Source organism: Balaenoptera borealis, assembly GCF_965194805.1.
Source record: "Balaenoptera borealis genome assembly, chromosome: 13".
NCBI classification, from domain to species: domain Eukaryota; kingdom Metazoa; phylum Chordata; class Mammalia; order Artiodactyla; family Balaenopteridae; genus Balaenoptera; species Balaenoptera borealis.
Genome location: NC_138870.1, coordinates 25923174 through 25939380, shown reverse-complemented (window position 1 = coordinate 25939380; position 16207 = coordinate 25923174). Strand labels below are relative to the sequence as shown.

Genomic DNA, 16207 nt, shown 5'->3' with positions numbered 1-16207 from the left:
TATGGCATTATTTTAAAATGTCAGTTTCTAAAATGCGCAGGAAGTTAGATCCTTTGAATTATTTAAAATCATGATGAAACATTTTAGATGTGAATTTTAAAAGATGAGAGCAATGCATAAGTTTTCAATATGATTGTTAGATGAAGAGAAATAATCAAGGACCACTACTCCTAGCCGTATAGAATATATGACACCAGGTCAGTGGCAATGTTTTAATCTAAGCCCATCGACAATATTATGTTTCTGACAAATAATTTCTTAAGTAGAGTTAAAAATTCGTGCTTAGAGTAGTATCTTGGAGACAATGTTTGTAGGAAAGAACAAATGCGTAGAATAAGAACAGACCTAATTCTGTGCTTGCAGAGAGGGAGAGCATAAAATGCAGGTAATCTCAGGCAGTGTGATCATGAGCTAGCTGGAGTTCTAAGAAAAAAGGAAAATCCTGTTAGCAAAATGACCTTTAAGAAAGGGTTTCACAAATACCGTATGCTAGCACATATATATGGAATCTAAGAAAAAATAATGGTTCTGAAGAACCTAGGGGCAGGACAGAAATAAAGACACAGACATAGAGAATGGACTTGAGGACATGGGGAGGGGGAAGGGGAAACCGGGACGAAGTGAGAGAGTAGCATTGACATATGTACACTACCAAATGTAAAATAGATAGCTAGTGGGAAGCAGCTGCATGGCACAGGGAGATCAGCTTGGTGGTTTGTGACCAGCTAGAGGGGTGGGATAGGGAAGGTGGGATAAGAAGGGTGGGAGGGAGGTGCAAGAGGGAAGGGCTATGGGGATATATGTATATGTATAGCTGATTCACTTTGTTATACAGCAGAAACTCACACACCATTGTAAAGCAGTTATGCTCCAATAAAGATGTTAAAAAAAAAAAAAAAAAAAGGTTTCAAGCAGCTTTTGTACTAATCGGAAAAAAAAAAATCCATGGTAACACAATTATGGGGACAAAGGAGCCTGAGAGCTAGACATTTATTTAGGGGAAAATGTTAAAGAAACTATTTGCATTCACAAGGAGATGGGGGAGGCATAAGAAGGCAAAGAAATTTGACCTATATAATAAACTATACTGGAAAGTAAAATCAAGAGACTGTTATTTAATTATAGATATTAGTTCAGGCTTCTAGAAAGGAGGGCAGAGAAATAGAGAAAAAGAAATGTGTGTTATGAAAACATAGTGATACATTATTTAAGAAAAAGAAAAACAGACCATAGTGGGATGAAAGAGGGAGTTAGTAGGATGTGTCTCCTCTTTGTTGTTAAACTAGAACAAGAATGAGACCATAAATTACAGCAGGAAGGATGGAGGGCTTAAACTGGGGGGGAGGGTTTAGTGTAAACATGTTGATATGATTAAGGATTTGCTTTCTTAATTACATAACCAACAAATTGTTAAAGGAGTGCTTGCTTAGTGCAGGCCCTCTGCTAGGTGCCAAGCGGGTATGTGGGTGGGCAGTGGGGTCCCTACCCACGGTTTGTTCATAAGCTCCTAGAAAAGGCAAAGAGCATACACATAAATACGTACAAGACAAAGCAATATGTTGTAATAAAACTGAAATTCCAGTGAAGGGAAAAATTATTTCCACTTTAAGTAGAGAGGAATAAATTCATTTATTTATGTAATTTTTCAACAAAAATTTGAGTGACTATAATACAGTCAATCAGTGCAGGGCTATAGCAGTGAATAAGGTAGACCTAGAGCTTTCCTCATTGAAGGCCTTGTGATTCTTGGGTTTCCTGACAGTATATTTCTTGGGAAATTTATGTTTTTCTGAATCCCGAATCATGAGAAAAATCAGTAGAGAAATTGGGAAAATGGGGAAATCATTGTAATTCTCCTATGAGAATTAAAACTTAACAATCATCATAGAGGCATTACTGTTTGAAGGAATGCACTTATGTCAAGTCAAAAGCAAGAGCAGGAAATGCTGACACACGGAGTTGAAGGTTAGGGTTGACGTTTCCATCGCTGGGACAAGAGTACTTAGGAGAAAATTGGTCATGATCTAATCAGCCGGTTAGGCTTTCAGCTGTTACCGTGTGTTAAGTGTGTGTTCCTGGCTCAGTCTGCCACCAATAGAACTCATTTTGCAGGTAAGATAATTAATAAATATAATATAATAGCGATAGTCCAAGAAATAACAAGTTTTGGGGGCAAATTAAGTCCTTACTTGGAAGTTTCCACATGTGGTTCTGTTAAGCCTGCTAGGAGATCTGAATGTTACATTATTTGAATTCTACTCAATTATGTTCACTGATTTTTTTCAAATGTTTGAATATTTGTTAAAGGAATACAGTTCCCAGGTTACAGCTACCTGCTTGGTGATGGAAACCTGAAGCTTAAGGGAAGAAATAACGTGCTCTCCATCTCTTTGTATTTTTGACCAAGTCCTTTTGTACTTCCTTTGTAGGTTCAGCCTACACTGTCACGGGATCAAGCCCAAGGGGTGCCAACTTGATGTTCCATCTTTGCTTCCTGTTGCCCACTCCCACCCGCTTTTCATTTATTCCATGCTCTCATCACTTTAACCTCCCCTTCCAGGAACACCCAGTATGCTTTCAGGACTCTCTTTCCTCTGCCTGGAATGCTTCTGCATTCCCTCTCTGGCCCAGGATTCACATCCCGCTGTCTTGAGTTTCCTGAAGTCCTCCTTGCTTGACCTTTAAGTCTCAGTGAATAAGTCCAGCCTTTCCACGAAGCCTTCCCAGATCCTGCAGTCCAAATTAATGCCTTCAGTCTTCTCATGGCAGTAATTTCTCCTCTTTACAATACATGCAGTTCCCTTGTAACCTCTTAATACCCTCTTTGACTCCTCACCAGATGTTAACTGCTTGGGGCAGGTTTTATCCCTCCAGCTGGCATAATACCTGGCAAATAGGAGGCACTTGTTAAATGTTTGTTGATCGGCGTGAAACATGCAATTACTGAACAAGATGATGTTGACGAATTGACTCACTGTGTGGCTGGTCTGGACATATAGTAGTTGATGACAAGCACCTTGTTTTTAAGACACTAACCCCCTTGCCCCAGAGACCCCAGCTTAACAGGGATATAGAGTAGGTGTTCAGTGACTGCTTGGTGGTTTAGAGCTGGCAGCAGAGTCTCTCAGTGTTAGCACTGACATTTCAACACCCCCTCTGAGCTTCTGCTCCAAGGGACACTCCATTCTTCACATCTGGGCACGTCCAGCTGGCACACGCTGCTGTTTCCCGGCAGAGCTAACTGCCTACAGTTTGAGAAGCAGGGCTTCAGACTCCTTGAAGGCATTAGTTATGCTTGCCTAGCTTGTGATTGCCTCATTCCAGCTTGCCACACCCAATATCAGCTTGCGAGTCTTGCTGTTGTCTGAGTTGGCCACAGCAGTTGTGCTGTGATGGGTGTCCCCGTGGGCCCAGACGCCTGGGCCTGATCCCAGGACTTTGTTGCTGGTGAGCTGGGCTCTCTGTTTAACCTCCCAGAGGCCTTGCTGGTGATGCTGAGCTCAGTGCTCAAAGGCGCGGTGCTGTAGCCTGAGCAGACCTGGGCTTCACAAGTGAACCGTGTGCAGTTGTTGCTTTACGTACTGTGAGTCTGAGCTGGGCCTTGACACTGAGGTGAAACCACACTGTCACTAATAGACATATTAGATTATCTAATAGAGTTAACATAAAATATCATACATGTAAACCTTAAAGTAAAACGATGGTTTCCATACATCACGCAGAAAAACCCGTCTCATTGTTAAGAGTCTCACCCCCTTTCTCTGCAGGGAAAAAGAAAAAAGAAGGGCATCAACAATGAGCGGGCACTTTGTATATGTAACGTGACTTAGGGGGTGTAATACTCATTTTAAAGATAACAAAACCAAATCTCAGAACTTAAAGATAACAAAGTTGAATCTCCCTCAGATGGTTAGAGGAGCCTGTATTCAAGCCTTGGATGGTCTAGCTCAGCGGTCCCCAACCTTTTTGGCACCAGGGACTGGTTTCGTGGAAGACAATTTTTCCACGGACCAGGGGTGGGGGTGGGGGGATGGTTTCGGGATGATTCAAGCGCATTACATTTACTGTGCACTTTATTTCTATTGTTATTCTGTTGTAATATATAATGAAATAATTATGCAACTCACCATCATGCAGAATCAGTGGGAGCCCTGAGCTTTTGGTTGCTACTCACTGATAGGGTTCTGATATGAGTCTGCAAGCAATTGATTTATTATGGTCTCTGTGCAGTCAAACCTCTCTGCTAATGATGATCTGTATTTGCAGCCGCTCCCCAGCGCTAGCATCACTGCCTGAGCTCCACCTCAGAGCGTCAGGCATTAGATTCTCATAAGGAGCGCGCAACCTAGAACCCTCGCATGCGCTTGCACAGTAGGGTTTGCGCTCCTATGAGAATCTAATGCCACCACTGATCTGACAGGGGGCGGAGCTCAGGCGGTAACATGAGCGATGGGGAGTGGCTGTAAATACAGATGAAGCTTCATTCACTTGCCCACTGCTCACCTCCTGCTGTACGGCCCGGTTCCTAACAGGACACAGACCACTACCATCCATGGCCCGGGGATTGGGGACCCCTGGTCTAGCTCCATGTGTGTGTCGTTGCCTCTCCTTTATGACTGCAAAATTTGCTTATTATATGAAGATATTTATAGGTATATTTCCCAGAAATCTATTTTCCACTATTAATTGTTGATTGATTCTCCAACACACCATGGGCTTCAGGTCTTCTGTGATTTGGGTAAGGCTGTTTTCTGTGCCTGAATGTCAAGTCTGTTCATTTCCCTTGCGAATTCTTCCTCATATGTGACCTTTCCTTTGAAGCATTCCTTGAACCATACCCCGTTTTTTTCCTTTACAGTTTTATTTCCTGGATTTCAAAAAATTAAGAGAAATGTACACATGTTTTGAGTAGTGAAATAATACAAAGATTTATAAATAGCCATCTGTCCCCACCCTTCTTCCATTTCAGTCCCTATCTGAAGTAACAGAATAAAAAAAATAATTTCAAGCTTAAAAAATGTAGTGACCGATATACTCTTTATCCAGTCACCAATTTTTAACATTTTGCAGCATATGTTTTATCATCCTTCCACTCTTTCTCCTTCAATATATAAAAATATTACTTGTTTTCTGAAGCATTTGAGAGTAGGTTGCATAATTCATGCTCCTTTACACCTTAATAATTTCGTTGTATATTTTCTAAAACCAAGGCCATTAGTCACGGTTTCTTTTTAGCCTCCTTTAGTCTTAAGTTTGGAACAGCCACCAGTCTTCAGTGTCTTTCTATTTTATTAGTTATATCTTTAAATGTAATTTAAAATTTATATTAGGATTATATATAATATACAGTGTTATTAATATATTTGTCTTAATACTGTAACTGACAATGGTTTATCATTTATTGCTGTCCTTATTTATTATGATGTTCAAATTGTTGCATATTTGGTCAGTGGGAGCCCATTGTTACTGGCTTCTGTGTCCTATTGACATGCACCTGTCATTTTTTGAGCACTTACTTTCTAACATGAGAAGATGATCCAAGTCTTCTTGTATCTCCTGAGTCTCAACCCTGGAATCAGCCGCTTCTCCAAGGGGCCCATGTTCTCTTTAGTGGAACAATGGCCTGTGGTTAGTGCCAGGATGGCTCTTCGCTACTGGGGTATTTTGCTTTCAGACCCTTTTGGTGATGTTGCTAAGAAACACAGAGGCATGCACGTACACTCACACATAGCGATGATGAGTTCATACTCCTTCCCATTCTTGTCTTATTTTTTCCCTGGTGCCCTGTAAGCATCCTCTGTTCCATTAGCACTCTGGTGCCCAAAGACTAGTACAGTGTCCAGCACTCAGTCATTGCGCAAAAAAATGTTTTTGAAAAAAACCAGTAAATGAATATACTTTGATGCTGTGAATTCATCTTCAATAGAAGAAAGGTTAAAAATGAAGTTAAGCATGAAAATCTTGCCCCTTCCTTCCTCTTTATCTCCTTCTTTAAAATTATTGTTAAATATAACCAGAAGTGGTTAGTCGTATATCAGAATTTAAAGAATAATGTGTTTTCTAATTTATTATTCCTTTCATTCCTCTGAAAACAAATAACACTTCTGTAATGGGTTTCTGAAAGTGGTTTTCTGAGGTTTTTATTTTTTCACACTTTCTAGGTGGCCGGAATTGTTGGCAGAGCTGACGTGTTGGCATGCTTGCTGTTTCTGTTAGCCTTTCTCTCCTACAGTAGGTATGTACGGCTAAGAATGCCCTTATCTGTTTACAGTCATGCCGTCCCCTGGGAGTTTCTGCTGTGTGTGTGTGTGTGTGTGTGTGTGTGTGTGTGTGTGTGTGTGTGTGTGTGTGTGTTGACTCTCAGCTCCTGCCTGAGAGAGGAGGGAGGCTTCTTGGCAGTGAACTGCCCAGTGAGCTTCTTGGAGACCTGGGATAGGAAACCCTCTCCTTACCAAAAGCTAGGCTGTTCTCTCTTCCAGCCACATTCTGAACCATGTCATAGCCTTTTAAAAGGACTGCTCTCCCAGTGCTGGGAAGATAAGCTCTTGCTTCTTGATTTCTCTTACTTGTAGTTTCTCACTGAGAATGGAATTTGAAATCTTAGCTCTGAGCCAAAATATACTGGGTCTAGTCCTCTCTTCTATTTAACTATGATTTGTTTAATTTCTCCTTTTCATTTTGGTCCTACGTTTTGTTTTGTTTTTTTCCTCTTTATTATCCTCATTAAAGTAGCTCAAAGCTTAAAATAACAAGGCTGAATTGAAAGTAGTATTTTCCAATTTGCACATCCTTTCATCAAAATACGGAAGCTTCTTGCTTTGGTAGACTGAAAAACAATAAAACAATTTCCCATTATATTGCCCCTTCCCCCCTAACTGATCAGATTCTCACCTGAGTCGTGACATATCCACATAGGGAAAGGGGTGGGTAAAAAACGAATGTAATGGGGGCAGGTGACTCAGAGGGTGGCCCAGGAGTAAGGGGGCCAGTGAGCCACATTGCCCTGCTTCGTGGAGGGATGCCTGGTTAAGGATTTGTGAACCTTGATCTCTGGGTCAGTTCATTGGCCTATAATCTTATAAAACCCAGTGACTCCAAGGAACACTGTTCTAAACCAGTGGTTCTCAACAGGGGGCAAATTTGCCCACCTTGCCCCAGGGGGACATTTGCAATGTCTGGAGATACTTTTGCTTGTCACAACTGGAGAGGCACAGCTGGCATGTGAGTAGAGGCCAAGGATTCTACAGTGTGCAGGACAGCCCTTGTAACAAAGAATCATCTTCCCTAAAATACCAGTAGTGCTGAAACTGAGAAACCTTGTTGTAAACCAGTTTAGACCTTGGGTCAAAGATGGACTGAATTAAGCTTTATGAAGTTTTGCTTTAAGAGCAGAGTCTCTTCTTAATATAGTACCAGGCTTCTAGTCCTGGCTTTGTAATCTCCCACTGCATTGCTAGGTATATAAAAGAGTGTTGCGAAAATATTAAAAATATAAACCCAAATTCAACAGTTGTTTCCTATTTGCTCTGGTGTGAGAACAAGATTAATAATCGCTTTTGAGTTTGAACTTGATCTCTCAGGCTTCTTCTCTGTGTTGATAAATTTGGGAGCATGAGTGGGCCCGCAGCATATCCATATCTGGGTGATAATAAGCCACACTGTTACAGCTTTCTGTTGTGCAGGCCATTCGCACTTTGAGTAATTTTAAGCTATAAACCAGCTTCGGAGAAAAAGCCTGTCTCCTACAAATTTGGCATATAATTTAGGTGATTGTTCCGAGACATAACAGTAAGGGTAAGACGTCACCACTTCAGATATATTGGCCTTCAAAAGAGTAGGAGCAAATTGGTGTGCCACCTGCGGAAGGAACAGTGGAATTTCTTGGTGTGGGGCTGACTCTGTTTTGTAAGGTGAAAAAAGACTTTACAGCAACTGGAGGGTTTTAGAAAATCCCTGCTGGAAATTATGCTGAGAAAAAAAAAAGCTTTACCTAATACATTCTCATGAAAAATAAATTTAAAACTACAGTTTAGAAACTAATACAACATTGTAAATCAGCTGTACCTCAATTTAAAAAAAAAAAAAAAAACAAAACAGATTAGCCAGAAGAAAAGAAAAAGACTAAAACACAGAAATGATGATTGTGTTTTGGTATATATCCACTGATTTCTTTGTACAGAAGCATATAAAACACCTTCACAGAAATAATAATAATGATAAACACTTAACATGTAATAAGTCATTTACTGAATCTTCCCTACAACCCTGTGATCCCATTTCACACATGAGGGAACTGAGGCACAGGGAGGCAACTGACCTGCCCCATGTTACCCTGTTAGTTAACAGCAGAGCTGTGATTTGATCCCAGGGAACCTGGCTCCAGAGTTCATGCATGTGGGTTAGTAACCTGTAGTATTCACTTAAAATATATTCACCTAAACATCTTTCCATGTCACTAAATACATCTCTATGGTAGCATTTTAAATGGCTTTTTAGTGTTCCTTTGTTATATGCCATAATTTACCAGAATTTATATATGCCTTAATTTAAGTACCAAATTCAGCATTGTTGGACATTTACTTTTTTCCATCTTTGCAAATTTTAAATAATACTGTGATGAACATTCTTGAAGAAATCTTTGCTCACCTACTTACTTAGAACACAAGGAAATTGGTGCTAGATCTTACCTTTAAAAGGTGGTTATTTCTTAGCGACCCACATTTCTTAGAGTAAAAGCAACTCAACCTTGTTTTTCAGGAGTGTGGACCAGTGCTGTGTTGGGGAATGTGTCCCTCCCACGGCTTCTCCCTTCTTCCTGCTGCTCAGTCTGTTTCTGGGGACCTGCGCGATGCTGGTGAAAGAGACAGGCATCACGGTGTTCGGCGTGTGCTTGGTTTATGATCTCTTTTCTTTATCCCACAATCATGATAAATCGTAAGTCATTTTAAAGTTTTGCTGTCAAGCAGTCCATGATGTGCAGAGAAGAGTTGCTTAAATCAATAGTTTGCAAACTCTCATTAAAAAAATAGAGGTATAACATTTTGTTAAATGTAACCTCATCTTAGACTATCATATAGTAAGGCTTATTTCCTTAGGATAAATGCATTATGTATGTTTAAACTCTTCACACTTTTATGATAATCCATGAAAACTATAAGTTTTTGTGAGCCCCAAATTTGGAATTGAAAAGTATCAATGCTAATTGCAAGTTTATTTATTTATTTTTTAATTGCAAGTTTATATCACCAGATTGTTTTGGTTGCATACTACTGAGAAATCTTGATTCACACAGGGGAGTAGTTACAAATGGTAACAGTTTGTTAACAGCTTGACTTGAATCTCTGCCTTCAAATGCTAAATTAGAGTCTGTTTACTTGCTTTAGGGATGATGCTTTTACCTAAGAGTTTTGGAAGGGGCCTTTTGGAATTCCACAGAGGGCCAGTCTAAACCATACAGGAATAATTACATGTCATATTCAAGTTAAAGAACAAGTTTATTTAGTAGCCTATTTTCATTTAAAAAAAATTAAGGCATATTCATATTATCCTGTGGATTATAGATGATAAGAGTGACTAAGGCATATTAAAAGTTCAAGTACATGCTATAATTTTCTTCCTCTATCAAATCCATAATTACTAACAATTTGGCATGCAGACACTATTTTTCACTAATTATAAGGCCCTTACATTTGAACTTTTAATAAATGTAACTGATTTACTCTCCGGCCTTGTCCGATGAAGAATTTTATCTTAAAAAAAAAAAATCCTGTCCTTTCAGCCCATTCCCTACCTCTTTACACTTGTTGACATAAAGATAAGAGCAGTGCTAGTGAGTGGCAACAAGCTGAGATGAGTCAGTAAATTCTGATCACCTTCCTGCCTGGGCGTACTTGGAGATAATTTAAATAGATTTTAGTGCTCTGCTGGCTCTCTGTAAATCTCAGAGGCGTGTAAAAGGAAGGAGCCCAGGTATCATTTTGATCCAAGCTCAAGCCAAGAAAGCTGTGAGCCAAAGCACCTCCCCTAGGCTTATATGAGAATGCCTTTCCTCTGTATCCTCTCCACCCGTGGCAGTAATTGCATTGCTGACCTTACTATTTAGAGAGCAGCCTATCCACCCCTCTGGCTTTCCACTTTCTTCTGGCATCCTCTCTGTATCTGCCTCCCATCGTCTTTCTGCTTCGCTCTACTGACAGCAGAAGATGTGGCAAGTGCCTGCAGACCCTCGCCTTTGGTTCAGTCCAGAGATATTTTAACCTCATATCGACGGAAATAAAACACACAACTTGTGGGTTGAGAATTATGTTTTATTTGGGGACATTGCTAAAGACTATAGCCTGGGAAGGCAGCCTCTCAGATAGCTCTGAGGGACTGTTCCAAAGAGGTAAGGGAGGAGCCGGGATGTATGAGTTTTTGCTGAAGAAAAATAAAAAAGCAACTATATAGTCGAAACTCAAAAGATTAGTGCTAATCACAAAAAATCAGGCATGTCAAGTTAATGATTTCAGTGCTTTTCTATATATGGGAAGATGCAAGAGTCTGGGCTCATTAAAATTGTTCCTTTGATATGCATCTCAACTCTCTAGGGTCAGTATCCTATTTTTCTCCATCCTGAATTCCCCTCAGGGCGCACCTTCCAGGCCCGCTGCAGAGGCTGATAACATGATGGCAGGCAGCATTCTTGTTTACGCTCATCTTTGAAGTCATATCTCCTCTGGTCTTAGGTCTCTCCAGCCCATGGTTGCTACACTCCTTTTTTCTTCATCTGGTCACTGTTGAGCTAGGCTTTTTTCAAAGAGAATAATTGTCTTTTTTATTCCTTTAATAATTGTTCTTGGCCTTCATTATACCAAACTGCTAGAAGTTCTATTCTATGAAAAAAACAATACTGCTGATATGTAGCTTGGATGTTGCATAGCTCATAGTCTGTGGGGTTTCTTTGTTTGTTTGTTTTAGTAACTTTTAGCCCTCACCACCACCAGAATCTCTGCATAGGTGGAGGTGCTCATTCTTTCCGCCCACTTAACACATTCTCATTCTGTGCCTGGCCAAGAATAAGACAGTTAAGATTCCTTCCCTCAAAGAGCAATACTGGGGAAAACAGACGTTACATAAGTTATCACGTGAGTAACTGAGTACAGTTGTGAAAGTGGTGAGAAGGAACTGAGAGCAGGTAATAGGGAGACCTGGTCGATAACAGTTTCTCTTGAGTGCAGGCCATGTGCCAGGCACTGGGCCACGCCATTTACAGGTATGAAGTCACTGATTGCTCACAACAACTTTTACCCTCGTTTTACACAGGAGAGAATTCAGGCAGGCATAGAAAGTAACCTCTCCAGAGTCACCCATCCCCTCTTGGGACTTCTGTCTGTGTGACTCCAGAGCCACAGGGTTACCCCTGAGCCTCCATGGAGCACACAGGACAGGGATTTGGAGACCCCCCAGGGCATCTGCAGCTCAGAGCCTGGGCTCACATTCTTACCAGGAGACCAGCTCAGAGGATCTGTGTGTATTGTGGGGTCCTGACCCCTTTGAGAATCTCACAGAATCGTGTCCCCTTTTCCCAGAATAACGTACACGCAAATTCTTATCTGCTCATTTAGAATAAACATCTCAGTACCAGGTTGTTCTTGAGGTCTTTTCATTGTGTGATTCAGGCAACAGGAAAGAAATAACAGAAACAAGTGTTGGAAGCCCTCTCCTACATGAAGAGCAATTTATTCCTATATTTTAAGATTGGGTCACACGAACAGAGTTAGATTTCTTTTACTTGACATCACCTTTAGGAAGAAACATTTTCAGTGAAAGATCAGCTCCTGAAAGTTAAATTTCTTTCTTTTTAAAAAATTAGCATATAATTGCCAACACGCAGAGGATAACGTTCCCTGACCCCAGTCCCTACCCTCTGGCTAGAAATAACCATGATCCCGAATTTGGCATTTTTCATTTCTAGGACGGTTTGCTTGTTATTACTTCATAAGTATATACCACTGAATATCAAATAGCATTGTTTACATACTTGCAGACTTTATATAAATGGTGTCACTTGCTTTTCTTTTCATTTAACATTGGATTTTGAGATGCATCAATGTGGATACATGTGGCTCTAGTTCATTCATTTTAAGTGTTGTGTAGTATTTAATTATCACAATTTATCCATCCTTCTGGATTTTGAATTTAGGTTATTTTTACATTTTTGGCTATTATATAGCATGCTGCAGGCAACCTTTGTGTGCACGTACCTCCTGGGGCATAACCACAGAAGTGTTGCTGGGGCCACAGATGGATACACGTTCACTGTGTTGATCTCACTGTGAACTATGATTTCACTTGTTCACTGCGAGCCAGAGACATTGCTTTTGAAATGACTGGACTGCAGCAGTGGATGAGAATCCCCTTTGTTCCACATTCTCCCCATCACTTGGTAGTATCAGACTTTAAAATTTTTGCCCAGCTAGTGGTTATGAATTATATCATCTCAGAAGATTCATGAAGGAAAATGTGAGAATACATCGGGGTGGATCAGCTGTGAACAACATTTCACAAGATGATAATAATGTAAATCCCGAATATCACTTCAACTGAGTTATGAGAATTCAAATTATATTTATTATGAGAGAAATATATGTGGAAGATGAGAAGAGAAGAGGGTGGTTGTGAACGTGCGTGCATGCGTGCGTGTGTGTGTGTGTGTGTGTGTGTGTATTGGTGACCGCATAAAAGGGACTGAGTCCTCATCTTCTATGGTAGCAAGTCAATAAGACAAGTTCTAAAATTAGAAATAATATTATAATTTAATCGTATTTTAAAAATATTGTGATGAATACCAGAAACAGAAGTGCCAAAGGACTTGTGGACGGTCGCTTCCATGGAACAGGGCTTGGCGATGGGACAAGGGATTGCTGTTCCTTGTTGCAAGTCTTGTCATTCTGTCTGACTTTGTTTCCCCTCCATTCCGTGCACAATTAGGAGCAATGGGGTCGTCCATCAGCGCAGCCCACAGCGGCCCGGGAGCTCCCTGCCCACCGCACCGCCAGCGCACCCTCTCCGGGAGAATGGGAAGCAGCAGCGGTTCCCTCACAAAGGAGCTTGGGGTGGCTGCCACACTCCATTGCCGCCTGAACCCAAGAGCAGCGGATTCCCTGTGTCTCCTCGAGCTGTGTGGTCCTTGATGAGGTACTGGGCTGGGCTCCTTGACCTTGCGTGTTTTCACCATCCAGCATCACCTGTTGCAGGGGGATCGCTGGAGAAGTGAAGCGCCGAGTGGGTTCTTTGTGACACCCGCCCACACTTGTTTCCCTCCTTCTTTCTTTTTCCTTCCCCATCTCCCTTCCTCCTGCCTCCTTCCTTCCCTTCTTCTTTCCCTTCCTCCCTTATATTAGATCAGATGAGAAAGGAGTAGCTGGAAGAAGCAAGTAGAAGCCCTGCTGTCTGCTGTTATTTGGAAGAAGGGGGTGAGGCTCTGAAGTCTCCATTAAGAAGTGCAGACATATTGCTGCTTCCCTGGTGGAAGAGCCCTGGGCATCAGAGAGCAAGCCCCTCGGTTTTCTGGGGGAGGAGAGCTCTACCTTCTGCTGCTCTGTCTCTCCCTGCTCTTGGTGTGTGATAGGAACTTATTACAGCACAAGTATGGGAGGAAGCCCAGGGGACACTGCCTCTCAGAAATGTTTTTGAGGGTACAAGAAAATCTTTTTTTTTTTTTAAACATCTTTATTGGAGGATAATTGCTTTACAATGGTATGTTAGTTTCTGCTTTATACCAAAGTGAATCAGTTATACAAATACATATGTTCCCATATCTCCTCCCTCTTGCGTCTCCTTCCCAATCTCCCTATCCCACCCCTCTAGGTGGTCACAAAGCACTGAGCTGATCTCCCAGGGTACAGGAAAAACTTTAAAGCACAAGATTTTCTCTCTTTTTTTGAATCTTTTGACCTAGCCATGAAAATTAACATAGATTTATCAGAACTCATTAAATTAGCTTGCCTCTAAAATAGCTCAAGCCATGGGCAAGTCAGAATTTAATAAAGATGGAAATTTGACTCATACTATTAGCAGTTAAACAGCAGATTGCTATTCTTATTCTTCTGTGCAGTCCCAGAAAACTCCCTCTTTTCTGGGTCTTTGTTTCCGATTATTCCTGTGGAAACCTGTCTTTTGGATCGTGCTCCATTTATTCATTCATCAACAAAGATCTACTAAGTGTCTACCATGTGCCTGGCATGTTCCAGGCACCAGGGATGTCCTGGTGAATAAGGAAGACAGGGTCCTTGGCCCTGTGTAGCTTCCCTTCCAGTAGAGGAGGACACACACTAAATAACCAACAAAGAATGAACAGTGTGGTGGAGAGTGGTGGCTGGGCCTGGCTGGGGCAAATTCATGTTGATTGGTCAAGGAAGGCCCACAGAATCCTCACGGAGGAACTAGCCCTGCTCAGATCTGGGCACAGGGTCCCAGACTTGGGGTAACGAGCAAGTGGGGTTTGGAAGGGGCGAGCTCAGGGCGTGGGCAGGCCCAGATGGTGAAGGGTGTGTTGGCCATGGAAGTGAGTTTGGATTTTATTTTGAGTGGAAAGGGGAGACTTTAGAGGGTTCTGTTTGTTATTGTTGTTGTTTGTTTAATGCGGAGGAAAATGGTTATATTAAGAATGTTCACACTGGCTTCTTGTAGTGGATGATTAAGGGGCAAGAGTAAAGCAGGGAGACTTTCATACAGACTGAGGGGAAAAGAAAGGGTCTTGGCCGAGGGTGATAGAGACTGAGGTGGACGGGATATGGTGGATTTGGGATAAGTTCTGGATACACATCTAACAGGACTTGCTGATGTTTGGGGTGAAGGGGTGAGGGAAAGGCAGGAAACAAGGATGTTTGCGCTTCTGGCTTCAGTAGTTGGGTGCGTGGTGGTGTCAGTTACTGAGATGGAAAGGCTAGAGGAAAAATAAGTTTGGGAAAGGATTAAATCACAGTAATGCTTGAAATTCCTGAGCAAGAAAGCAGAGAGATAAATAGTCAAAACCTTGAGGATCTCTTGACTTTTTCTGTAACAGGGCATGAAGGAAAAGAAGACAGAATATTTGGGGAAATTGTAAATTTTTTTAAGGAAGGCAAAGGAGAAAAAACAAGAATTAATAGCACATTACAGACTTTCAAGGAAGGACATAAGTCAGGCTGCAGTGTGACTGAGTTTCATCAGGGCAGGGACCGTGTCGGCTTCTGATCACATTTGTATCCCCAGTTCCTTTCATAGTGTCTGGCTAAGAGTAGTTGCTCAAATATTTGTGAAATGAATAAATTAATGAGTAGGTGGTAAGAAAGTATTGGAATTAAGCATAAATAGAATATTTTCAGTGAATTTGGTAATGAAGGAATGGGGCAAAGGATGTTAACTCCAGGGGTGTTAGGTTTTTGTTTTCGTTTTTATTTTCAGTTTAATGGGTGTGTGTATGTAGATAGATAACTTGTGGAGAGCAGAGATGGAAGGTGCGGAGCAGAAAGGAATAAGATGAAGTATGAATACCAGGGGTGCACTGGTAAATGCTTAATAACTGGCTCTCCAGAGAAAGTAAATCCTGACTGGTGTTGGCCAATTTCCATGTAAATACTCTTACCATGGCTGATTTGAAGCTACAGATGTGACATTGCTGAACGTGGAGCTGGGAGAGGTGTGCCATAGCTCACCATCATGAAGCGTTTCCACTGCTCAATGGACAATAGACGTAGTAACCTCAAGAGCATAGATAACAGTAAAATGAAGGAAACGAATTAGGAAGTGATGAGCCTTGAGTACTTATTACCTTTGTTTTTAGCATGATTTAAGTTTATATCATTTATTTTAAGATATATATTATATATTAATATAAATATATACAATATGTTTACATACATAGGATTTATTATAGTTATATAATTTAATTTTCAATAATGTCTGTATTTAATAACTGGCCTGCAAAATTTCTGAAAATTTAATAGTCATCTCTTGCAAGCCAGTGTGAGTCAGCTCCAGCACTCCAGTGAAGAAGGTCTTTCAGGAGGGGAAGAAAACTTTATGTCTGTGATCCATCCGCTATGTACCAGGAGGTGGGCTGGCATTTCCCACATGCTGTCCCACGCAGCCATCACAACTTTCGTTTAGGGTAGATCTTAGAGTTTGCATTATCAGGTGGAAATGGAAGAAGTTAAATGGTCATTTAAAACATTTGCATAGTTAG

General features: G+C 41.1%; 1 protein-coding gene and 1 long non-coding RNA gene across 3 annotated transcripts in view; one reads left to right on the top strand and one right to left on the bottom strand.

The window, feature by feature from the left end:
* TMTC1 (transmembrane O-mannosyltransferase targeting cadherins 1) overlaps positions 1–16207 on the top strand; it is a 265227-nt gene that overhangs the window by 27211 nt on the left and 221809 nt on the right. For both annotated transcript variants that reach the window (XM_082352064.1, XM_082352063.1), the window contains exons 3-5: positions 6162–6235; positions 8758–8934; positions 12970–13176. In XM_082352064.1, coding sequence (XP_082208190.1) covers positions 6162–6235; positions 8758–8934; positions 12970–13176 — 458 coding nt within the window. The remainder of the gene's footprint in view (positions 1–6161; positions 6236–8757; positions 8935–12969; positions 13177–16207) is intronic.
* LOC309610015 overlaps positions 1–16207 on the bottom strand; it is a 173494-nt gene that overhangs the window by 95834 nt on the left and 61453 nt on the right. The window lies entirely within an intron of this gene.